Below are 26,586 nucleotides of genomic sequence, written 5' to 3'. Positions count from 1 at the left end.
TTCCTGTCCAGTGTCTGTGTTCTTTGGCCCATCTTAAACTTTTATTTTTATTGGCCAGTCTGATATGGTTTTTCTTTGCAACTCTGCCTAGAACGCCAGCATCCCGCAGTTGCCTCTTCACTGTTGACGTTGAGACTGGTGTTTTGCAGGTACTATTTAATGAAGCTGCCAGTTGAGCACCTGTGAGGTGTCCGTTTCTCAAACTAGACACTCTAATGTATTTGTCCTCTTGCTCAGTTGTGCACCGGGGCCTCCCACTCCTCTTTCTATTCTGGTCAGAGCCAGTTTGCGCTGTTCTGTGAACGGAGTAGTACACATCGTTGTACAAGATCTTCAGTTTCTTGGCAATTTCTCATATGGAATAGCCTTCATTTCTCAGAACAAGAATAGACTGACGAGTTTCAGAAGAAAGTTCTTTGTTTGTGGCCATTTTGAGCCTGTAATCAAACCCACAATTGCTGATGCCCCAGATACTCAACTAGTCTAAAGAAGGCCAGTTTTATTGCTTCTTTAATCGGCACAACAGTTTTCAGCTGTGTTAACATAATTGCAAAAGGGTTTTCTAATGATCAATTAGCCTTATAAAATGATAAACTTGGATTAGCAAACATAATGTACACTCACCTAAAGGATTATTAGGAACACCTGTTCAATTTCTCATTAATGCAATTATCTAACCAACCAATCACATGGCAGTTGCTTCAATGCATTTAGGGGTGTGGTCCTGGTCAAGACAATCTCCTGAACTCCAAACTGAATGTCTGAATGGGAAAGAAAGGTGATTTAAGCAATTTTGAGCATGGCATGGTTGTTGGTGCCAGACGGGCCGGTCTGAGTATTTCATAATCTGCTCAGTTACTGGGATTTTCACGCACAACCATTTCTAGGGTTTACAAAGAATGGTGTGAAAATGGAAAAACATCCAGTATGCGGCAGTCCTGTGGGTGAAAATGCCTCGTTGATTCTAGAGGTCAGAGGAGAATGGGCCGACTGATTCAAGCTGATAGAAGAGCAACTTTGACTGAAATAACCACTCGTTACAACCGAGGTATGCAGCAAAGCATTTGTGAAGCCACAACACGTACAACCTTGAGGCGGATGGGCTACAACAGCAGAAGACCCCACCGGGTACCACTCATCTCCACTACAAATAGGAAAAAGAGGCTACAATTTGCACAAGCTCACCAAAATTGGACAGTTGAAGACTGGAAAAATGTTGCCTGGTCTGATGAGTCTCGATTTCTGTTGAGACATTCAGATGGTAGAGTCAGAATTTGGCGTAAACAGAATGAGAACATGGATCCATCATGCCTTGTTACCACTGTGCAGGCTGGTGGTGGTGGTGTAATGGTGTGGGGGATGTTTTCTTGGCACACTTTAGGCCCCTTAGTGCCAATTGGGCATCGTTTAAATGCCACGGCCTACCTGAGCATTGTTTCTGACCATGTCCATCCCTTTATGACCACCATGTACCCATCCTCTGATGGCTACTTCCAGCAGGATAATGCACCATGTCACAAAGGTCGAATCATTTCAAATTGGTTTCTTGAACATGACAATGAGTTCACTGTACTAAACTGGCCCCCACAGTCACCAGATCTCAACCCAATAGAGCATCTTTGGGATGTGGTGGAACGGGAGCTTCGTGCCCTGGATGTGCATCCCACAAATCTCCATCAACTGCAAGATGCTATCCTATCAATATGGGCCAACATTTCTAAAGAATGCTTTCAGCACCTTGTTGAATCAATGCCACGTAGAATTAAGGCAGTTCTGAAGGCGAAAGGGGGTCAAACACAGTATTAGTATGGTGTTCCTAATAATCCTTTAGGTGAGTGTATAATGTAATACTAATTGTGAAATGCCGCTGTCTGTCACGGCACGGCTGCTGCTGACGCCCGCTGATTAGGTGCTCAAGTGCCACAGCTGTGTTGTCCCTTGCAAACAGGCTGCGGACTCACAGCTGCGGGCAATGAGCACTGAGGCAACTGTGACGTCAGCGGCAGCTGTGCCTTCTCTATTTAATGTCGCTCCCTCACCGACGGGGGCAGCTAACCGCCACGAAGGAGGAATAAGTCCATAACCCCCTGTCTGCCCGGAGCACCCCGTTTGTGGACCTTTGTGTGTTTTGTTTTGCTTTTGTTTTTCTGTTTTTGTGTTCTCCCCGCTTGATAAGCCTGAACTTAATAAAGCCCGGAACGGAGAATCTCTCTCACTCCCTGTGATTTGTGTCCGGCGTCCACAGTAATATTATTACTTTTTTCTCAAGTAATGAATAACGACTAGTATATTACGTATTTATCAGTAACGACCCCAACACGGTTTGTTAGTATACTTCCATTGTGCAAAACTAATGTAGGCTAGATCACGTTATTACATTCAGGATTACATGTCATATTTTTCAAAATGCATAAAGGACCAGAAGCAAAACCTATAAATATGCAGTTCTACTAAACGTTTAGTAGTTTAAAAAAAAAAAAAAAAAGAAAAAGCACAAATTAATGAGTTTGTGTTTGCTTTAGGGATAAACATTGTATCCTGCCAAAAATGATGACCCCTTTTCCCCCTGGTTTCTGATTAAATGCCTGTCATGTTGTCAAAAAACAAAGATGAACAAGTCACACATGGCATACAACATTTCACGATTACAAAAACAGACAGAGAGGGCAGATTGTATCATATCTACACATTACCTTTTCATGAGATTTATCCATATCCCCACCACCTCTACCTTTTTCGCAGCCTGACAGCACTGAAGTATGGCATCAATTTAGCGACAGAATGACAGCTTTGCTTTTGGCTATATTGGGATTATGGTGTTAAATGAACTGGACACAGAGTTGCATTAGCTTTAAGGTTTCCAGCACCATGGATAAGGCACAGTATTAATTCCATTGGCATGTGTGATACATTAAAGGCACTCCTGTTGTGTTTTGCTGGAGATACAACAGCAGTATTTTAGAAATAATAGATAATATATGATTTCAATCAGGTGTCACGTGTCCTATATTAATATAGATAGGATAAGGTATTCATGTAAAGAAGGTATATAAATTATAAAACATGGACAAAGAATAAAAGGAATTAAAACATGATCACTAATGAACTGGATTGAAATATAAATCCACTTATAAAAAGATGACACCTAATGATCACGATTCTGCAACTCCATGAACTTTCTGTTATGTGAATGTCACCTTGTGAGTAAATAAATATTAGGCTCTTCCGCACCTTTCACTACACAACAGGGAATACAAAACCTGACACCACTCAGAAAGGGTGTGCTGAAGGCTATCAATTTTTCTCATGATTTAACAAGGTGAGATTTTATTTCCAGCCCTTGAGCAACTAGAGTCTGAAAGAATGTTGGGTCTATTTTTATTACCTGTATAAAAAAAAAATCTTGTAATGTTGATCTCTTTATTGTATTACTTAACAAGAAACTAATGCATGAAAGTGGAATGAGGTCTGCTCTGAAATACTCTAAGTACCGCTCATTTTATGGAACGATCAGTAGCGCTGAATGTGACCAGGACGATTACTTGTGTTTAATTGTAGCCTTCTGGTGATGGAAAATATCTTAAATAGCACACACACAAAAAAATATTTTTTATTTATTTTTTCGAAAAAACTGTAAATTGTGTCTTCGCTAAGTATACAGTGAGGGAAAAAAGTATTTGATCCCCTGCTGATTTTGTACGTTTGCCCACTGACAAAGAAATGATCAGTCTATAATTTTAATGGTAGATGTATTTTAACAGTGAGAGACAGAATAACAACAAAAATATCCAGAAAAACGCATTTAAAAAAGTTATAAATTGATTTTCATGTTAATGAGGGAAATAAGTAAGGACCCCTTCGCCTTAGTACTTGGTGGCAAAACCCTTGTTGGCAATCACAGAGGTCAGACGTTTCTTGTAGTTGGCCACCAGGTTGCACACATCTCAGGAGGGATTTTGTCCCACTCCTCTTTGCAGATCCTCTCCAAGTCATTAAGGTTTCGAGGCTGACGTTTGGCAACTCGAACCTTCAGCTCCCTCCACAGATTTTCAATGGGATTAAGGTCTGGAGACTGGCTAGGCCACTCCAGGACCTTAATGTGCTTCTTCTTGAGCCACTCCTTTGTTGCCTTGGCTGTGTGTTTTGGGTCATTGTCATGCTGGAATACCCATCCACGACCCATTTTCAATGCCCTGGCTGAGGGAAGGAGGTTCTCACCCAAGATTTGACGGTACATGGCCCCGTCCATCGTCCCTTTGATGCGGTGCAGTTGTCCTGTCCCCTTAGCAGAAAAACACCCCCAAAGCATAATGTTTCCACCTCCATGTTTGACGGTGGGGATGGTGTTCTTGGGGTCATTCCTCCTCCTCCAAACACGGCGAGTTGAGTTGATGCCAAAGAGCTCGATTTTGGTCTCATCTGACCACAACACTTTCACCCAGTTCTCCTCTGAATCATTCAGATGCTCATTGGCAAACTTCAGACGGGCCTGTACATGTGCTTTCTTGAGCAGGAGGGCCTTGCGGGCGCTGCAGGATTTCAGTCCTTCATGGCATAGTGTGTAACCAATTGTTTTCTTGGTGACTATGGTCCCAGCTGCCTTGAGATCATTAACAAGATCCTCCCGTGTAGTTCTGGGCTGATTCCTCACCGTTCTCATGATCATTGAAACTCCACGAGGTGAGATCTTGCATGGAGCCCCAGACCGAGGGAGACTGACTGTTATTTTGTGTTTCTTCCATTTGCGAATAATCGTACCAACTGTTGTCACCTTCTCACCAAGCTGCTTGGCGATGGTCTTGTAGCCCATTCCAGCCTTGTGTAGGTCTACAATCTTGTCCCTGACATCCTTGGACAGCTCTTTGGTCTTGGCCATGGTGGAGAGTTTGGAATCTGATTGATTGATTGCTTCTGTGGACAGGTGTCTTTTATACAGGTAACGGGCTGAGATTAGGAGCACCCCCTTTAAGAGAGTCTCAGCTCGTTACCTGTATAAAAGACACCTGGGAGCCAGAAATCTTGCTGATTGATAGGGGATCAAATACTTATTTCCCTCATTAACATGCAAATCAATGTATAACTTTTTTGAAATGCATTTTTCTGGATTTTTTTGTTGTTATTCTGTCTCTCACTGTTAAAATACACCTACCATTAAAATTATAGACTGATCATTTCTTTGTCAGTGGGCAAACGTACAAAATCAGCAGGGGATCAAATACTTTTTTCCCTCACTGTACCTTCTTACACCAATTGCACAGAATTTAGCTTAAATAAAATGTGTAACTTAAAAGACTGTTAAACTGTGCTTTTGCATTTACTTTCAAATTGTATTTTGATGAAGTGATTATTGGCATATTAGGTACATGTATTAAATAATTAGTCACTTGAATTTAATTGTAAGAAACAGTAAAAGTTCCAGTGTGAAATGGGGGGGGTTACATTTTTGTATGCATTTATTTTTGGCCTGGTGGGAGGATTCTGTCCTTTTCAAACTACCAGGCATAGTCATGTTAAGTTTGCCTTTCATTTCAGTAGTAAATAAGTTAATGTTGCAAGGGAGTGAGAATGCAAGCTGTCACACAATTATCCAAATGTAGGGCCAGCTGACAACCATGTTTTTGATGAGAGGAAATGGAAATCAGATGTCTCTGTTCAACATAAATGGCAGCAAACCAAAAACACAGCACTTTAAAATATGCATATATAAGCACAAAACACATGAAGACACCTAAGGTGAAATTGAAAAGGCCAATAGTTTTTAGAGAGCAATTTTGTAAACTTGCATGTGTTAATAGGAGACACTTCTTTACACAGATAGTAGTCAGAATCTGGAACAAACTCCCCAGCGATGTGGTAGAAGCTGAAAGTTTGGGAACATTTAAAAATATACTGGATAGGATCCTTGGATCACTTAGATATTAATGGACACCAAACGAGCACGATGGGTCGAATGGCCTCCTCTCATTTGTAAACTTTCTTATGTTCTTAATTATGTTCTGATAATCTAAATTATATGTTTTCTGTTGACTGAAACCTGAGGTCTGGACATAAAGTACTTGCACTGCATGCCATTGCAGATTTTCCCTCAGTGTTAGAAAAATTCTCAAATTCAAACAGAAGGAAGAGATGTCGATGTCACCTGTATTTGCAATCTGGATTCTGTTCACCGTCTTGATTTGCTTGCTTCAACAGGTTGCTCCTGGACTCCACCAAGATGACTCTGAGAAGAGAATAGCATTTTCACAGCTAAACTGCTTGCATCATTATTGTTTAATATATTTACAGAGAATAAAATCAGACAGTGTAGAAAAATACACAGTCTAGGGAAAGGGAATTGAAAACATTTATATTTATACCATAATTCTCCTTTGGGAATATACAAGCAGAAAAAAGAATGCATGCAGTCTGCCTCTTAACTCATTAACACCCCAACCCCTCTGTTCTGAGGAGGTTTTCATTAAGTCCTCCAAACTGCAATAACAATCACATGATATAGAAACAGATTAACCACCACTACACTGGGTTAGGCCAGAAAATCTGCCTTTTTATGTATTCAAGGCTGAATTTCAAGTAATACGTATGTGTAGATTAATATTTGGTCACTTGATTAGGGCTCTAAAAGACGGCTCAGGAACATAATATTGATTGAGGGGGGTTATCAGTCACACATAGGGTTAGATATTCAAACTTGAGTGAGTGCCACGCAAGAAAAATGCGACTTGGCCAAAAAAGGAGAGATATTGAAACATGGCGCAGATTGGATTATAGCATTGTTTTCCTGTCTTGCGCAAGCCTGTTTGCGCCTCGCACAACCGCCTGCACCACTACACACTTATCCGCACTGTTTGAACAGTTTTGCGCAGTCAATGGATCAATGCGCTGCGCTAATATCTCGCAAAAACTGGTATATTCACTGTAATTAAGGCTTTCACGCAATTCAAATTCGTTTGCGCTATGCGCATGTTTAATGTCACCCCGGAATACATTTGTATCTCACGTTTCTAATTACAGAGTCATTACCATATGTTAAAGGAACAGGACACTGCAGGTGAATGAATGAAGGCAGTGCTGGACAGAGGCGAGTGCCATGTTTCACGTTCTGTTATTTGTACACATACACACACACACACACACACACACACACACACACACAGATACACACACACACAGATACACACACACACACACACACCTGAACTCGAAATCACATCTGGCATCAGCCCACACTGTGCAGTGCACTGGAGTCTGGACACATCCCGAATGCACACCTCTGCCATTGCAAACAACAAGGCTCAAACGCGTCGTATTGCAGTACAAGCATAATTTTGTGGACGTAGTAGTAATAAATATTACCCAATACCCATAAGTGTCTGTCTGTATGTAGGTTGTCACAGAATCAAACATAATAGTATGTACATTACTGCTGTTGTGTGTCCAAAACAGGTGTGTAGTACCTAGTGCTGTGTAGCCACCATATCCATTTGATTGCCATTATTAAGCTTGTTTTTCTCTTTTGAACATATATTACTTACACTGCACAAAGGGATTATTTGTTTATTTATTTTACTTAAGCGTTGTTAGTAAATCCAGTGTATAGTTGGATGTCCTGGAATATCTAGCCCATAGTGGCTTAATTTAGAAATTTTATACATATACATTATATTCTTTACGTTGTTAGCTACATTAATGAATTCCTAAGTCTGAACCAAATCTAATTTTTGACACGACCACCAACTGTAAAATTGCAGTTCCAATTAATGATTTTATTATTTGACCGCTTTATATCTATCTTATTTGCTCCTTTTCAATATCGATTCATCAAATGAGCAATATGCATTATAATAAAGCGCCAACCTTTCAAACTGAAGTATTTCTCTTTTGTTGGTCATTAAAGCCTATTAATTATCCAACATTTCTGTCGATTTAAGTGCGTTTTTCATCTACCGAATGCTTAATTTGAATGGGGTATGCAGCACTGGTTTAAGAATGCTCTCCTTTCTGAATAAATGTGTCAGTGAGAGAAAATCCAAATGTATGTCTCTTTTGTATTGCCTTGATAATGTTATCCAAGGCCATGGTAGTTTAGGATTGACACCATTTAATTTAAAAGGCTAATTAAAGTAAACATTAAACATCCTCTTGCCCCTAGCCAACAAAATGTAATGCAATTAACTAGTGCCGGTTTAACCAAACCAGTGGACTATAAAATGTGAAAGATTTGTTGTGATAAATTCTGTACATCAAAAAATTGAATGTTGAAAGAGGCAACGGCTATTTATTTTATTTTATTATTTACTGATTATTTAACCTTCATGATTGATCTCTCAATTAATTTACTCTCCCTGCATTTCTAAAATGCCATTAATCATGTGGGTTTAATATCACTGCCCTATTTTCTCAGCACCATCACTATTCCCGAAAATATGTACATAATTTACCTTGGTTGCACACATATGCAGCTGTCCAGATAGTGAAAAGCAAGGCAACTCCTTTCAAACAACAAGTGGCATGCAAGGAATCGTGACAATTAAGTGTAGCAAGGACAACCCAATTAAAAAAAATGACTTTTTTTTCCCAGATTACCAGCTCCATAATTGCTGTTCCTTTTCTCCTAGAGACCAGTCTGGGCAAGAATAAATCTTAGTCCTCCACAGGCTCGGCTGATCGCTAGGAAAACCACAAGCAAGCATACTGACCTTTGCTTCAGCACTTATTATGTTTAACAAATTTGCTAAAACAAAACTGGCAAGCTGCTTTGTAAAAGTCTTAAAAGCAAAAAGTATGTAATGCACGGCAAATTAAAAAAGCATGGCTTGGATTTGCAACGGAGAGCTGTGTGTGAAACAAACACGTAGCAGGGGCCCTGGATATTGGCAAGCAGATGGAGAAGAGTCAGAGACGGACGGCTAGTTGCCCGACAGATGCTCAGGCTTTGACCTGAGGAAACGGGAACTCCCTGGCTGTTCTCACTTTAGTTATTTGTTTATTTTAAGCATATTTAGAGAATCTCCATATTGCCAACTATATGACCTTGAAATGACTTCAATATACTTAACATTGCAAACTAATACAGTTTCAATCAAACAAGTGAGAAATGCAGTATTACAATATTTGGAGATCAGTTCAAGGTTTTCTGTAATCATAACTTAACATGTCAAATAAATTCTGACTATGTTTGAAGAATTTATTGGGCTGAGGCCTGTTGTATTGAATAGTAAAACAAACCTTTTTATTGTTTGGTAACTTACTCTGAGAAAAAAAATCTTAGTCATTATAAAGAAGTAGTCACAAGCAAGAAATAAAGATGTCCTAATAAAGGCCTAACTGGAGCTCAATATCAGTAATGAATAATGTCTGGAAGCAAAAAGCAGAATAGGAAAGTGAAAATGAACTGCTGATTTAAAAATGATTACATTCCAACAAAATCCTTATGAAAAAAATGGAGAAAATCCCTTTCCAGGAGCAAGATGCGGCAGTTTAGAAAATCAACAGGCACAGGAAGTTATAAAGCTGATGGGAAAAGCAGCTTAAAGTTGTTCTTTCAATTTATAAAGGAGATATCTTGTATTTAAAATGCAGATGAATGCATTAATTATTCAGAAGCTTAAACTCAAGAGATTTTAAGCAACAACAAATACAAAGAAATAGCTTTGTCTACAAAAATATATATATAAATAATAATAATAATAATAATAAAATGAAATGTAAATGAATCCAATGGGTGGGGAGGTATTTTACCACAAGTGATAAATATGTCTGTGTGGTCAGCATTTCAAAGGTCATTTTTATAAATGTCTGCCATGGCGATATCAGATTAATGGAGATGATCAGCATGCTGTTCGGTACCACCGACTATGAGAGATTTCTCATCAAGAAGCAACGTGTTTGTACCCTTGAAGAAATTATGTATTGAAGAAGTGATGATGTTCAGGTAGTGTGAAGGAGATCTCACTTCCAGGTAACAATATTGATTGCATGACAAGCACATGCAGCATGCCATCAATTCTGGAATGCCCCCAAGATACTGCTGCAGACCATAAATCATCGTTTGATAGCAACCTTCACATTCAAACACAGGCGTAAACAAAAACAAGCAGCACACAAGTAAGGTACAGTAACACCATCGATGCTCTTAACAGAAATGTTGGAGAACAATTGTTTCAGAGAGCAGACCTGGACCGGGTCACATTAAGGCAGAATCTGAGGACATATACAAGCTGTGCATTTTTTGTAGTTCTATAGATCGGCTGGTCTTTGCTACATGAGAAGTATAGCCTAAACATTGTATGTTTTAGATTATATTCAGTATAAAAGTGCTTTAATAAGCATTCCAGTGCACACAGCTTTAATCTTCCAAGACTGAAGAGGGTGTCATGTGATTTTCTACTGACTATAATATTATTAAAGTGTAACATTACAAACACTCTGCTACTGTGCTGGGGTAGTGAACCTGATTTGCATCAGATCTTCACTGCAGGACCATAAATCATAAACATGACTCGTCTGTAATTCTTTATTTGTTTGTGTACTTTGTATAAATTTTGTTTATTACTGTGCGATATTTACATATCAGAGCTCAGAGCTCAGCTTTAAATAGCTTATATGCAACAGAGGATTCATTGTTCATGATTATGTTTGCAGCATGACCAAAACACTACATATATGCATAAGATAGCAGTACAAACTGTAAGGAGCATTGACAGTTGTTAAATTAAACACGGCATTATACCCATCTTTTAGGCAATGAAGCACCCCCAGATAAGGTAAAGATAACTTCTAGCTGAACCCTTTCAAATAGTTATTTTCATTCCTATGCCTTACACAGGGGATGCCAAAAAAGCTACAGCAGGCCAAGTCAAGTACATTTGTTATACACATCCTTTTTAGACCTGTGTTTGAATGTATTTGCAGACAAAATAACCTACCTGAATTCAACATCTTTACTGAATGGATTCGTCACTTTCAAGGTGATTTTTTTCAGCTCATAACAGGGTGATCTACACTTAATGGTACCCTGAAAAACAGATAAAGAAATAAATAAATAATATGTAACTATGCTACAGTTTGTTGATATGAGCAGTTTTCAGGGAAAATAATCCACAACAATACTTTTTTCAGAAATGTTTAGTGTTGTATTGTAATACTAAAAATACTTTTTTAATAAAAGTCTGCTTTTATTTTTATTTACATACATATTTCTATAGAAGCTGTGTAACAAGATTTGTTTTGTCAGGTTTACTTTTTAAGGTTTTAATATTTTGGTTGTTGCCTTATTGTGGATGCATGGAGTTAGAGCCTGCATCTTTAAAACAAGAATTGCATCAAACTGCTAGTTATGAACTGGTAGTATAGTTCCATTCTTTAAAAAATAAGAACAATTAGAAATAATGTGATTAATATACATCATTTACATGTAAGTTAATACTTGTTATTTGGATAGAGAACATCAACAGAGTAAGACAACCAAATTCATACTGTAGAGATACTATTTTAGAATAGCTAGTTAGGGTGCCATTATTCAATGCCAAAAAAAATACATATAGTAATTATTTAATCGGTGAATATACCATCTAATATAATACATATATCTCATCACCATCAGCCTATATTGTTCCACTGCTAGATGAAGGCCTCCCCAAGATGATTCCACTTGCTCTGATCTACAGCTTCTCTTTTCCAGGTCACACCTACAAAGTTTATGATTTAATCTTCCCATCCATTATAAGGTTGATATATATATATCTCAGCCTCTATAATGGTATCTTGGAAACTGTTGGTTCCAATGACCATGTCTGGTGCTGAACCAGGAGATGCTTGGCCTCCAACTCACTCTGGGTACGATGTTGTTGACCTGTGACCTCAGGGAGAACGTCAAGGTTGCTCCTAATGCTCCACTTGTAGACCTGGATGTCAACAGCAGCATGGCTTCCATGGGACGCAGAAAACTGCTGTTGAACAGCACTGTCACATCTGCCTGTCCCCTAGGAGAGAAGACCCCACTGCATTATTTCCTCACATGCTAAGCCACTTCAAAAGGAACTAAATAGCCCCTACAATGTTATTAAATCAGCTTCTCCACAATCATTTCAGCTTTGTTTTTATTCTGTCAGAGGATTTCTAACTTAATCAAATCTAATTTTAAACAAAAGGCTTAGATTAAGACAATTACATACATTTAAATTAATGATGTACAACAATACAACAAGCCAGTATAAAATCAATATAAATGACCGTTATAAATCATTAATCCAGCTCATCCTGCAAGGAAGTCTGAGGCACTCTGGTGTCTGTGCATATCTATGAATTACTCCAAACTAAGCTTGACATTGTGAAAATATACACAGGAACAGAGAAACTTAACCATTCTAAAACTGATGGTATTTAAAATGTAATTTCTAAGAAAACCTAACAATGAGGATTTTAATTAATATTTAACATTAATAAAATAATTTGGTACATAATGTAGCCATGTATTAATTATTTGGAGGGTTTTAAAAGAATGTATTCTGTAATGATTTCTATGTAACTGTTTCTCCATTCCAATACAAATTGCTAATATACAGCTAAAAAGGCAACCTAGAGAATTCCGGCATTGAACCAACCTTTCAATTTCGAAAATGAGTTCAAAGTTATGTCAACACTACTAGAGATATGTTGTTTTGTTGCTGTTGTTGTCATTAAAAAAAAATCTGAAATGTCAAAACATGCTGCTTGCGCTCTCATGTACATCTGGTTCACCTGGAATTTTTCAGCTGCCACACTTCACTGTTGCCCTTTTACATAGAGTCTGCCATTTAACTAACAAATTAATGCAGAACAAAATGCTGCTTGAATGTGTCAGTCCAGCAAGAATTGGGATTATTGCAGAATACTAAAATAAATTTAATGTGAAAAACAAGATATCAACTTTTGTCTTCTTCACTATTATTCTGAAACATATTTTTTCGATCGGTACTACTAAATCCAAATGCATATGTCACCAGAACTAAGCTGCTTTTAGTATTTGACAGAGCTTTTGAAACTACTAAGAAATTGGCAATTATAAATAATTTAAAATAAAAAGAGAAAATTAATGAAAGGTTGACAACTACCGTTTTAGAGAGAATTAAAGCATTATTTGATAATGCAATGAAATAGATGTGTTGTCTTAGAAAATGGAGGCAACTTTCTTTGTTAAGATATACCTTTGAAAGATACGTATTTAAATTAATCAACATTTTAAAAATTGATGCTGTGTGTTTACTTTGCAGATGGTTTTCTTGAGTAAATGTCAGCACTGAGAAAATAAATATCCTTTGTTTATGCAATTTTGTCATTATTAACTACTACTACTTCCTTTCCTGATCTCTCCAATTCAAGTGTATAATATAATTGCGGCAGCAGACAACTCTGATTGGTGTCACTAAATTCCGCCCCCGTGAAATATAAATACCCAGTTAACATCACCCCCCCCCCCCCCCCCCCAGCGTTACTTCCTTCACATCCCACCTCCCTGTAAAGGTGGCCAGACTATTGTTCCCTCAGTCAAGCAAGTAAATCCAAACTCACAGCAGTTCACAAACAGGGCTGTAAACAACCTGAATGTTTTAAAGGAAATGAAAACAGAGGTGTTTGTAAGTGCCTTACTTTGGAGGGACAGTCACGGTGTCTCCCTTAGGCAATGAGAAATGTGCAGACTCTCTCCCCACGATTGTGGCCTGGTATACCAAAGGTTTTACACTGGGATTTCTCAGTCGCACCTATTAATAGATGAAACAACTTATATAAAGACGTATCTTTAGTGACTTTTATTTTTAATTTATGAGAACGGAACATAGATTCATCCCACTCCAGTCTCAATCAACACCCACACCCCAATTCTGCCCCTCTATCCCCTGGTTACTGGTCATAATGAGGTATTTCGTGTCACACATAAGCAGATTACTTGAAAATAAAGGGTTTACTACATTGACATTTTCATCTCCATGCTATGGAACTGGGAAGCTCTATTCTGAAGAGAGAGATCAAAATCAGTTTAAGGTAGTCAGACACCTCACAAGGAAGTCCTGTATTCAGCAACACCTCCAAGACAGATTCCATTTCAAGTTACATAATCTGTTTTGACATTAAGTGTTTGTTGGAGAGAGTATTACTGTCAGTCAAAAAAGGAATGTTCAGGACCCAGATATCACCCACCTGCTTGACTACTGTATCATGCAGGCTTCCAATAAAGTGAACCGTCTTCTTGGGGAGATACTGTGGCAGCCTCTCGTACAGATAGACACACAGCATCAGCATGAGGATAGGGTTGGGGTCAGAGATTTCTGTAGCCTGCAGGCAAACAGTTGCTTAAATCAGGCCTTTCAAACTATACAATGCATTACACCTGAGCAGAATACAGTGTCAAATCCCAAGCAGAAGGGGGAAAAGGCATTGGATAAACAGTCAAAAAGTATGTTTTTAATTTATGTCTTGTGTCAAAACCTTCATTATACCTTCCTTTAATAAATGTGTATATATTATGACTCCAGTTAAAAAGTACACCCTGTGAAACAGTTCTCTTCTCAAGTAGTTTTAAAAGGGAATTGTTCTGGTCAGCCATCTCTGCAGGAGCCCTTCTTTCTACAGGGATCACTGTTTGATATCAGTACAGAAAAGTATAGAGCATACACACACCGCAGTGTAAATCCATCCAAGAATGGACTGCTAACATAGAACTCTTCACAGTGAATCCAGTTATGCAATTGGCTGATGTGATTGAAAAAGGTGCATTAAACAGCAGGTATAATTCTGAATCACAGAACTGAGACCACCTATGATGCTAATGTAATATTAATTACTTCCTACCCACTGTTTCCTAACATTAATAGGAAAATGTGACATGTAAGTAGAACCTAATAGGTTTAAAACTCCAGAAATCAGTGATGATAGACCCTTTGTTTTTCAGCCGAAGGAATACCTTGTACTAATAAGGCTAGGGATTTGTAGGATTGAGACTTGAGATGCCAATTCAACATAATTGCAGATGATCGATTTGAACCTTTCTTGTTTTCTATAAAAAAGTAATACAATTATGTAAGGAAGTTTCTCAGTCAACCATGGCAGACTCTCCATTGAAAATACAGAAAACAGACAACCTGCAATGCTGGCAAAATTGGGTGTATCTTGTAATTTATTGTTTTAAAGAGTATTTAAATATTTGGATTTTACCTGCACATCTATATCAAGGCTGAGGGCTTGGAAAGCATTTGCCAGAATCAGACTGTTGTGAAGACACTGTTCCAGGCTCACAGCGTTAGTGTACATCCTCTGGAAGTGAGTTGAAATCTGAATAAATAAATAAATAAAACATTGTAGAAAAAACATCTTCAAATGTAATGTCATCTATTAGTATGGATGTAATACACACTGTATATCATATTACATAGTCTATTTTTATATATACAAAAACATGTATAAGAACAGTTTAACAACTTTCTTCATAATGTTTAAAGCTGTAATGTTAGGTATGGGTTATTAAAATATTTCAACAAAAATTCAAATTAATCTTACATCTGATTTAGTAGAATTTGTAAATACATGTCACATTTATTACAAATCTGGCTTTGCTTCAATGGATTGCTTCAACTAGATGGTGAGGATTTCTATTTCACTTTTGTTGATCACACATTGTATTCAACATTACATGTTCTATATACATTTGTAGATGTACATTTTAGAAAGATTTGTAAAATAAATGCTGTTAATTATAACGATTTAAATAAAATTACAGTATTATTTATTTACAATATGAAAATACTTAATTTAATTAGTAATGAATAAACAAGAGTTTCATGCAGTTATAAATATTTTATATACTAATCAAATGTTAGACGTTTTGAAGTGCTAAGTATAATTTAAATGTAATTTGTCTGAAACTCACTGAATGGAATACATACATACATACATACATACATACATACATACATACATACATACATACATACATACACACACACACACACACACACACACACACACACACACACACACACACACACACACACACACACACACACACACACACACACACACACACACACACATACATACATACATACATACATACATGGGTAGGAAGTTAAAAACAGTTCAGGTGTTGACACCAAATACAAAGTCACAAAAAACAACTACAGATAAATGAGGAATTATAGCAAAAGTGTAATAAAAAAGACAATTATTTCAAATTTGGACTCATCACTCCAGAGCACCTGCTGCCATTTTTCTGCACCCCAGTTCCTGTGTTTTCATGAGTCGCTTGGCCTTGTTGTCACATCGGAAGTATGGCTTTTTGGTCACAAGTCTTCCATGAAGGCCACTTCTGACCACACTTCTCCGAACAGTAGATGGGTGTACCAGGGTCTCACCGTTTTCTGCCAATTCTGAGCTCATGGCACTGCTGGACATCTTCTGATTGCGAAGGGAAGTAAGCATGATGTGTCTTTCATCTGCTGCAGTAAGTTTCCTTAGCCGACCACTGCGTCCTCAACATTGCCCGTTTCTTTGTGCTTCTTCAAAAGTGCTTGGACAGCACATCTGGAAACCCCTGTCTGCCTTGAGATTTCTGCCTGGGACAGACCTTGCTGATGCTGTATAACTACCTTGTGTCTTGTTGCTGTGCTCAGTCTTGCCATGGTGTGACTTTTGACAGTAAACTGTCTTCAGCAACCTCACCTTGTTATCTGAGTTTGGCTGTTCCTCACCCAGTTTTATTCCTCATACACAGCTGTTTCTGTTTCAGTTAATGATTGTGTTTCAACCTACATATTGAATTGATGATCATTAGCACCTGTTTGGTATAATTGTTTAATCAAACACCTGACTATATGCCTACAAAATGCCTGACTTTGTGCAAGTGCACCTAGAAGAATTGGTGCTGTTTTGAAGGCAAAGGGCGGTCACACCAAATATGGATTTTTCTTATGTTCACTCACTTTGCATTTAGATAATTGATAAATATAATCTATTAACATGACTATTTTTGATAGCATTCTTACTTTAGAGCATTTTTTCACACCTGCCTAGAACTTTTGCACAGTACTGTATATCATCACCATAATCATCTGCCTATATCGATACAATTCTGGATGAAGGCCTCCCCAAGATGTTTTCACTTGATTCAATCTATAGCTTCTCTTTTCCATGTAACACCTGAAAAGTTTATTATTTCATGTTCCCATCTTTTATGTGGTCGTCTAGGTATTTTTTCATCTCTTGGGATTCCATTCAATAGCTTCCTTTGTACATCTTTGATCTCTTTTGCAGTGTGTCCAGCCCATTACCATTTGAACATGATATCACATATATTTGTCTGTTCTCAGAACCATTCATTTTTTCTCTCTGTTTTTCCTTTCTTTGTGTCGTCTACAGTTTCTGTAACATTTTTGCATTTATTGACCAGATTTCAGAGCCACAAGTGAGCACTTGTGCTATGCATTGATCAAACACTTTTTTTCCCAAGCAAAAGGGTAGATTTTCTTTCAAAAAGGGGGCCAACAGTCCTAATGGGCCTATAGTTCAGATCGTCTTTGTCTCCTTTCTTGTCAAGGAGAATGATGGTTGCATTGTTCCAATAGAAATAACAAAATAACTGCAATTTTGTCGACAAAATGTAATAAAATCTGAAAAGTAATGTTTTCTGAAACATGGTGAAATATCTCTCTTAATGATAACCACGTCTGAGCAAAGACTACATTTGTTTGTTAGTACTCCTCAGAGAGGCTTGATGATTGAGGCCAAGATTTCAGGAATAGGCATCTCCACAGTAAATATTTAAAGTCTGATATTTTTTCACATACAACTTTTGGTACCAGGGAAGGCGAAATTAAATGAAAGGTAAAATACAAACCAGAAATGGGCAATATGCAGCCAGCACTGCAGCCAGGACAAGACCATCAACAAGGTCAAGGTCAAAGTTCACTATCCATCTTGCAGAGGGTAAATCACCTGTTTATAAGACAAGATGCTTTAGTTAGCTGTATATCCCACTCTTCTCAGTTCTACTCAGTTCTTTTTCAGCTGTGGTATGTATTTCTTAGCAATGACCAGTTACAACATATTGACAGAATAATGACAAAGTTTATATAAACTTTATATAACATATAAAAAGATTAAAGAATAAGACAGATCGGTACAAAAGGAGCTGTTAAGAAGTATCATTCTTTTTTTGTTCCTGTTGCTGCACATGTACTCTTCTTGACAGGATTAACATATGAAGCCAGCTCAAATACACCAGCCTTGCATGTAGATGGTGTAGGTCAATTAAATGAGAAGTCATTATAATAAGTAAAATTACTAAATGTTTTAAAGATATGCCAGGAAAGGAAATCTGAGTGTATATAAACTGCTGCCCTTGTCCTTCTTTAATAGCTGGATTCATAGTTAATTTTAAGGATGTGAAGAACATATTTTTTATTTGTCAGTTTGACATATTCTTTCAAGAGCATTAACTCTGATGCATGTTTCCTTCTGATCCCATTTGTATCTCACTCTCAATTCTGAAATTAGTCTTTATCTGTGTGGCAACCATAAAGAAAACCATGTTCATTTTTTCTCTCTCTATTTCCACACTTCCAAGAAAAGCAAAGCCTTTGATAAAGTGGGGGTGGACATGAGACATCTAACAGCCAAGCTAGTCCCCTGTGGAATATGTTTAACTAGATCTCTAGGACTGTGAAGCTGAATATCTAAAAGAAAACATTTTGAGGTTCTGTGTTTAATTTAAACACATGTGTTTGTTTACTTGGTTGCTGATTTAATTACTGATACACCTCTGTTTTGTTTTTCAGACTTAATTCGCTAGTTTATGTGCTCTGTCTGATCATTTATATTCAACAGCAACTATGACTGGGGTCACATCCATTCCCTTTCCAAGTCCTTTTAAAAATCAAATAATTATTCCAATTCCAGTTTGCATTTCTTCTTCAACCGTTTTACTTCAAATTCCTATTATGATATGGGATTTATTGAGCAAACGCGTGCACACTTTTCCTGGAAGACGTGAAATCTGTAATAGAATGCTGTTGACAGGTTGCTTGTATGTTTGTTTAACAAAGTCTCTCATAAAAGAAAATATAATAAATTAAAAAGGGAATAGGAGGTGGAAAGGGGATTTGACCCCAGGTACAACTGCAGCAACAATGGCTGTATTTACAAAGTCTATGTTTTGTCTACGCTTTTCAGGGAATGTGTTGCTTTGCAGTTTTGATTAGTAATGTAATGTATTATTGAAGATTTAATTAATTTTGCATAACTTATACTGGGTAAGCTATGATGCTAACATAATTTAACATTGTAGAGTATTGGACACAACAGTATAATGCAGCCTGAAAGATGTGCTTTGGCTTTATCTTGAGCAGTGTAAATACCATGTGTATGCTACCTCACAAAGCCATGACTTTCTGGCCAGGCTATCATTTCCCCCTGTGAAGCTGTATCAAATGATTTTGCAATCATGCTGTACCATACCACGTGGACTTAAGGGCACTGAACACTTCACATTACAATTTCAGCCATATCGTAAAAGTACAATTCAAAGCAAATAGGGAGTTTTGTTTGGTAAAATGCTAATATTTTGACTTAAGATGTCCTGAAGTTGACACGTGGAACAAATGTAATTCTTATAGAGTATTCATGTTTTATAGATTATACTTATAAATTCTGTAAGCATATACTTCTTCCTAAAAAAATAATTCTGATCATTAAATAAGCAGGACAGACTTGATTATATTCAGCAGCTGTCTCTTTATTATTATATATTTTTTAACTTTGTGCTTTTATTGAGTTATACATCCTTCATCTGTTCCACAATGAAAGCCTGTGAGACATCATTAGCAGTGCCGCTATCATTCCCAAAGCACTTCAGCACTTAAAGCCCATCTTACACTAATGTCACGTACCGTCAACCTCTTCTAAAATCATTAACCTTGTTCGTGTTTTAATCCGTTTAATCCTGCAATGAATCTGGATTTTACTGTAGAAAGCAAATGCATATCAGAACCACAACCTTTAATTTTTGGTTAAATGTCTCATTCTACATTAACAAGATTAAAAATTTACCTTCATCATAAAATAGAAAATGAACAGACTGGTCTCGAACCAATAAGGTGGTTTGTATTTCAATTAGAGGCTGAGGGTGGGGAAAAACTTATTTTTGAGAACAAAAACACAATTCTCTATGTTCCCTTCAAGATTATCAACTTTCACTGTCTACTAGTCTACTACAAAAATCAGTGGTTTCATCTCCTTCCTGTTCAATCAATGATGTGGCATGCTAATTTGTACTTTACTGGGACTAAGCTGTGTTTTCACCCTCCTTATTGTAGAAATCCAATAACAAGAGGATACATTATCTTGTTAAATTCCATTTGCAATTAATCAAGTAAACAGACCTGCTCTTCTAAGTTTACATTTATATTACACTATCCAGCTTTGCACCATGTATATAGTACTCAATATGGAGTATCAAGCCAAAAATGTAAGAATGTTTCAGTGAGCATTTGGATGTTCTTCAGTGTGAATCACTCATGGGAATCAAACAAACAACATTTACTTTTTACAGACAGATGGGAGGCAAATGTTGGTATATCATACAGTACACAAAACATAGCGTTTTTCATCTGAAAACTTGATAAGAGGCTGTTGCGCATGATCGCTGATGATGATTAAAATTCACATTAGATCAAACAGAATTGAATTACACTTGCAATTCTGCATCCTTCTGCAAAATCCAGTCCTTCACACATCTCAGGAAACTCCTAGGTAGAATTGATTGCCTCCCAAAACTATAGTTTTACGTGGCAAGTATTAGGTTTGCCTGTTAGCTTTCACTTATTACTTATTACTGGATGTTAACTTGAGTGGGTTTTTTTGTTTTTGGAATTTGTTTTGCTCAGCAGCTTCCTGAAAGGGGCATTTTTTCTCAGAAACAATGCATCCCTGCGGGATACTGAAAGAAAAATGAAGCCCAGCATGTCCCCTGCTCTTGTGGCAGGGGCTCTGCTCTCTTTGCATAAATATGCAAATCACATTCTAACACTGATTAATTCAGAAGTACTTCAACACATTTATTGCAATATGGTGGTAAGTGTATCTACAATTAAATTATTTTTATGTAATATGTTTTACCCAATATTGCTAATTCTACCAATCTATTTGAGCCAATTTAGTCTCAGATGATCCAAACCTTACTTCTATATTGTTAAAGAATTATTAAACTGTTTAGTGACTCAATTTATGTTGTACCTGTAGGGGGAAACATATTCAAAAGTCATCACTTTTGAGCTTGTCCTCAGCTAAGCACTGAGGCTTTCAAAAACGACTCCATTACCTAAAAACTGATCTAGTCAGAGTAAATTACAACAAAATGAGATTTTAGATGACATAGTTAAGTGTTTTTTCATTTATCTTAGGGGGCTGAAACCACCCTGTGATCACAGTGTATCAAGAGGCATGAGATATGAATTAAGAGAATGATTGCTCCTTGGCCAGCCTTTGACACCATGCCATTAGATGTTGAGACTGCACAGTGTTTTGTGAACAAAATCAATATAGTTAATCAGGATTTCAAGTGCAATGGGTTTCCAAAAAGAAAGAAAACAAGAACCTGTGGAGAATCATTCACAGTGGGAAAGAAAGACCATCTAAATTAAGGAAAAGGAACATTGCAGCAAAACTTTAAAAGTAGTGCAAAGATAAAACTACTCCACGGCTTAAGATCATTACATTTCAGAAATGTGCAATTATGAATCCTTGCTGTTGCCGTTTCCAGCAGAATTACTTGTGTTGAACCATGCTCTTTCATGACAGAGGCATCTTCCCATCCAGGGGGACAATTTTGTTCTTGTTTGGTTGGTTGGTTCACATTAAAGTAAAGATTAATAATGTATTATTTACTTCCAAATGTAGAGCTTAAAAGCCCTCCTCGGAATGAAAAGCCTTGATGTCGTTGTTAAGAAGAAGAATTAAAAATAAATAAATACATTACATTCAAGGTCTTAAGTGGATGAAAAAGTTTTCTTTCCTTCTTGTGCCAGCCAGAATATTAATCACTAAGGGAGTAAGTAACATCTGCATTTACAGTATATATTAAAATCGGTTTATGCAATTCAAGTAGGGTTACATTTAGGTCCAGGACAGGGTTAAATTGTGTATGAATTTGTATGGATCCATCTTGAAAGTTTGGTGTTGGTAAGGCTTGGGTTTCAGTCTGTTGCTTGGTCTCAAATTTGGCCAGGTAACCTACTGACCTCATACAATGGGTTATAGTGAAAGTTACTTAGAGAGCATTACTTTCACTCATTTATCTAGATTTTATATTAAAATAAGGTTAAAGTTAATATAAAATAATAGGTGTGGAAATGTCCCCCCTAACCTTCACAAATCACACATTTTGTATAATTTCAAGCAGAACATGAAGAAATGATACATGATCCTCACTGCAATTAATTTTGTAAGGAGAAGATGGTGTAAATACTGTACCTTTCCTAACACAATGACTCCACACTACAGATCTCATTTTTTCATAGTGAAAGTTCAGCCAGGTGAGAAGCCTTCTTTCAGATGTTGAATAAATGTTGCTGGATAAAGGATCAGGATTGATTCTTGGAATGTGTTCGACACTATCAAGGTCATAAAGACTACCAGAGTTGCTTTTCAAAACACGAGAAAGCACCAGCACCTTGAAAAAAATACAAAATAAATACATTATTTACAAGATAGACAGTGCAATAAAGAACACATGTAAATACATATAACTGTGATGATGGGATTTGATGATTAATGAGTGGTAATCATAAAAAAGATTTTTCACAAGGTCATGGCACTCAAAGCAAGAAGGAAAGTGTTAATAATACTGTACCATTTTTGTTGCACCAGCTTACATCAGTCATTAAATATCCCTGCAGTCATCATTTTAACTTAATCTTTAAAATTATTAAACTAAGCTGCTATGTAGCCCTTGGGAGGGTAGAAGATGCTTTCTAAAAACAAAATACTACACAGATGTGAAATGCTGTGATGGTGATTAAACATACAGTGACAAAGGGGATATAAAATAATATCAACAATGTTTAAATCTCAGGATATATATCATTAGCTTCAAATATGGGTCTACAGCCTGAGGACATGCCTTACTCTTTAGAAAACGAGCTGTGGGAGGAAATTTTTGGTACTTCTGTGGATGCTGCATGTTTTAACAACAGTTGATGCTAATTCATCTTGCCTTGTAAATCTGAAGTAGTACATCTGTCCAAGCTTGTTTGCTAAGAGACTCAAATGAATTGTTGTCTAGTCCAGCCAGATTGGCAGCCTGGGACCTCTCCCAGCCACTCTCTTTATTCTCCGGCAGTTCTGCTAACTGAGCCTGAAGAAAAGAGACAGAACAGCCTTTGTCATAAAGAACCCATAAAGGACAAAAAACTAAACACAAACTACCTCCTTGAAAGAGGGAAGAATTATATTGATATAACAGTTTAAATAGTATTGTAGTAACTGCACTTAAGTCTTTAACAACCTGGAATTGCATTATATAAAGTAAAACATATTAAAATGGGTTTGTATGATTTACAAACTCTGCTCTCAGAAGTTCAGACGACCTATAGAAGCAGGTGGAAGATGGTAGTGAAGGAGTTTATCTGGCCTACCCGGTTGGCTGAGGGACCGACCATCGGAATGCCCCCACATGGTCTCTATTGTGATGCGAGCTACTGACGCAGAGAAGAGGGAGCTTGTTGCATGCTATTTATGATAGTTTGTGTATCTGAGGGCATATGTGATTGGTTGTGCCTGGGGCAAGAGTGATGTGAAATGTATTAGTTTAAATCCCATTAAAAATGCCGCTTCAGGGACTGATGAGAGCCACAAATTGAAAACTATCTTTGCTCAACCTAAACACTGTAAGATAAAACAATAAATTAAATAAATGCAATCCAGATACACTTTGTACATATTATTCTAAGGTAGGGGGGGGGCAGGGAGTATTTACCTGTAGTTCACTCCAATGCTTAAACTCATCTGGTTCAAGAAGAAATTCTGGTCTGACATAGGAGAGGCAGGACCCTTGTGCTCTAAGTATTACAAAAGACCAGAAACAGTGATCAGACAACTGCAAACAGATTTATGAAAGGACTTCCTACACAGCACGTGTCCTGAATACCAATACTTTCAATGTACACATCACATTTGAATTCTACTAGTCCAGTTAAAGACAAAAACAACAATACACTTCTTTGGCAACACATTTTTATTCATCATCTCCTTTCAAAAAAAGCCTTTCACACAGTTCAGCTGGATTCCCTGGTGCCATAAATCATTGCTATAATACATTGCTGAGGGTGTTCTGGGGTGAATAAGGATAATCTAATTATTCTTTAAGGAAGATTAGATAAATATCTGCATTTATTATACAAACCTGTCTTCCACACTTAATTGCGGAAGGGAAACAAGGGCGTGACTTTGGAAATACATCTCTGCAATATATCAGTTGGCCAATATGCTGTGAGACGTGACACACAGTCACTGGGCAGCACTTCTCTGGTTCTGAAAGCAGCCAAGTTTGTGTTGTGTGGATTTATTACTGCACTCATTTCCTACAGGGACCAATTGTACACGGCACGGTGTCTGGTGGCTTCAGGGATGATTTCTCGTCCTTCAGACACCATTTTCTTCCTCACTTGACTTTGCTGATCACATTAGGTTGGTGGAGAAAACTAACTTCCAGGGAGTTTGCAAACAAGGATGATGAAGATGACTGTGTTTGAAATGTGATCCAGAGTTCGTTGTGAGGTCACCCATAGAAAATGTAGACTTCACAAGTGATTGTGTGAATTATGTGTAACCGGCACAGCCATGATGCCATTTTGGCAGTGGAATTATTTAGAGGTACCTCAGCAACGGTAAACAGAATGACAGATTATACTTTCCAAACATCCTATCGAGCATAAGCTGCTTTTTTAATGGGCCCCCCTGGAATGTTTGGCCATGAACAGACATAAGTGTTCTCAGCCCTCTACTGCCTGGATAGATAAACAGTGAATGCAATGGGTATGAAACAGGTACAGGTTCTGGTACTCTTCTGTGCCTTCAAACTGGCAGAGCTTAAGTTAAGTTAAATATAAGTTAAGTATGTTAAGTATAAAATGTAGTCATCTTCCTGTAAATTGTTTTTGTGCTTTCAGTCCAGTGTTGTTCATTGAATGCACACAGTTTGACAAGAGGAATCGGATCAAATGGCAAAACAATCCAAAAGACGCACACACTATATCTACAGGGTGTAAATACTGTTCTATTCCAGGAGGAATACAGCGTGGTATTCCAGGAGAAGAAAGCACCCTGCTAGTTGCGGGTCAATGTTCAACGTGACAGTTATTTTAAAAAGAAATCTACAAGATGGGTCACTAAAAGGGTAAGAGTGTACTCTTGTCATGTCTGAAAGCCGAGGGTTGAAAGCAAAGACAATCAACTAATACACTGGTCAGAAACGTCCACATTGTTTGATGACGTATTTGACCAGCAGCTGAAGACACGTGAGGTCTTGCTTTATCGGGTGAAGCATTTTGTTTTCAATATAAGCCTAAAATACCATAATCACTAACAACTGGAAAGATTTAAATTAGAAAAAAGTAAAGCCAGTGTTCGAATTGAGGGTCCAGGACCCCCCATAAGAGGTAAGAGACCCCCCATAAGAGAGAAAAACTTGAATTGAATAAAACAAATATTTTTTGTCTAAATAAATCCCCTGACACAAGACGACTTTGTCGGCTTCTTCTAATTTTCATCAGTATTCCAGATTTGATTTTTTTTCTTCAGTGACGTCAATTCGTCCCCGTCATGGACCCGCGCGCATGTGCGAACTCGCAGTTTTGTGAATCAGTTTACAGCAGCGACTGACACAGTGGAGTTTTCACCAGCTAAAGTAAGTGTAAACATAAAATTTCTTCTCTGATTTAGGATTGTTTAAACTTTAGTTACTATATCGAATTTTTCACCTTCATGCTGAACAGCAGCTAGTTTGTATTGTATCTATCAGACAATTGTAGGTAGCTATGCTAACGTTACTCTGAAAAACTCGGTTACATGGAGCAAACTTCGTCATTTAAATGAAATTATTCAAGTTATTAATTTCTCCTCATTATGACTGAAGAGAAAAGAATGCTTAGACAGCCTATTTGCATGTCGCCTGTTTGCGCTCTTCAAAGAAATGTTTTACCAACTTGTTTTTTGTTATTGTCACCTAAACCATATCTTCCTTATTTTATCAGAGATCTAGGAACATTAAAAACAAATTAAAAAAATATATAATTACTGTCAAACATTCAGGTAATGTAAAATTACACTGTATTGCATAAGAAACACAGCTGTGATGTCTCTGCATGTTTGTTCAGCTAGGTCTAGCAAAGGTTAGATAAGTGGTCACAAAGGTGATAGACAAGCAGACCCCAGGGGACCCCCCCATAAGCTCTAACCAATTCGAACACTGAGTAAAGCTGAAATCCCATGCAAATGTGGGATCAAGTTGACAAGACAGAATGAAAGAGTATGTTGATAAGCATGATACAAAAATAGATGGTG

General features: G+C 37.4%; 2 protein-coding genes across 2 annotated transcripts in view; both read right to left on the bottom strand.

Annotated features, from left to right (window-relative positions):
- Nucleotides 1-22,698, bottom strand: part of LOC136751836 (cilia- and flagella-associated protein 47-like) — a 149,050-nt gene extending 126,352 nt beyond the window's left edge. Inside the window, exons 1-8 of the mRNA XM_066707595.1 lie at nt 22,498-22,698; nt 17,867-17,964; nt 15,190-15,306; nt 14,176-14,310; nt 13,627-13,739; nt 11,831-11,981; nt 10,926-11,014; nt 6,140-6,220 (exon numbers count right to left, since the gene is read on the bottom strand). Of these exons, the coding sequence (XP_066563692.1) occupies nt 6,140-6,220; nt 10,926-11,014; nt 11,831-11,981; nt 13,627-13,739; nt 14,176-14,310; nt 15,190-15,306; nt 17,867-17,964; nt 22,498-22,534 (821 nt within the window). The 5' untranslated portion in view covers nt 22,535-22,698. The remainder of the gene's footprint in view (nt 1-6,139; nt 6,221-10,925; nt 11,015-11,830; nt 11,982-13,626; nt 13,740-14,175; nt 14,311-15,189; nt 15,307-17,866; nt 17,965-22,497) is intronic.
- Nucleotides 22,699-23,230: 532 nt separating this feature from the next.
- The window catches only part of LOC136751835 (cilia- and flagella-associated protein 47-like), a 40,403-nt gene continuing 37,047 nt past the window's right edge, over nt 23,231-26,586 (bottom strand). The window contains exons 31-32 of the mRNA XM_066707594.1: nt 24,002-24,083; nt 23,231-23,380 (exon numbers count right to left, since the gene is read on the bottom strand). Of these exons, the coding sequence (XP_066563691.1) occupies nt 23,231-23,380; nt 24,002-24,083 (232 nt within the window). The remainder of the gene's footprint in view (nt 23,381-24,001; nt 24,084-26,586) is intronic.

Source organism: Amia ocellicauda, chromosome 6 (genome assembly GCF_036373705.1).
Source record: "Amia ocellicauda isolate fAmiCal2 chromosome 6, fAmiCal2.hap1, whole genome shotgun sequence".
NCBI classification, from domain to species: Eukaryota; Metazoa; Chordata; class Actinopteri; order Amiiformes; family Amiidae; genus Amia; species Amia ocellicauda.
Note: the sequence above shows the minus strand (reverse complement) of the source record. Positions and strands in the feature narration are given on the sequence as shown.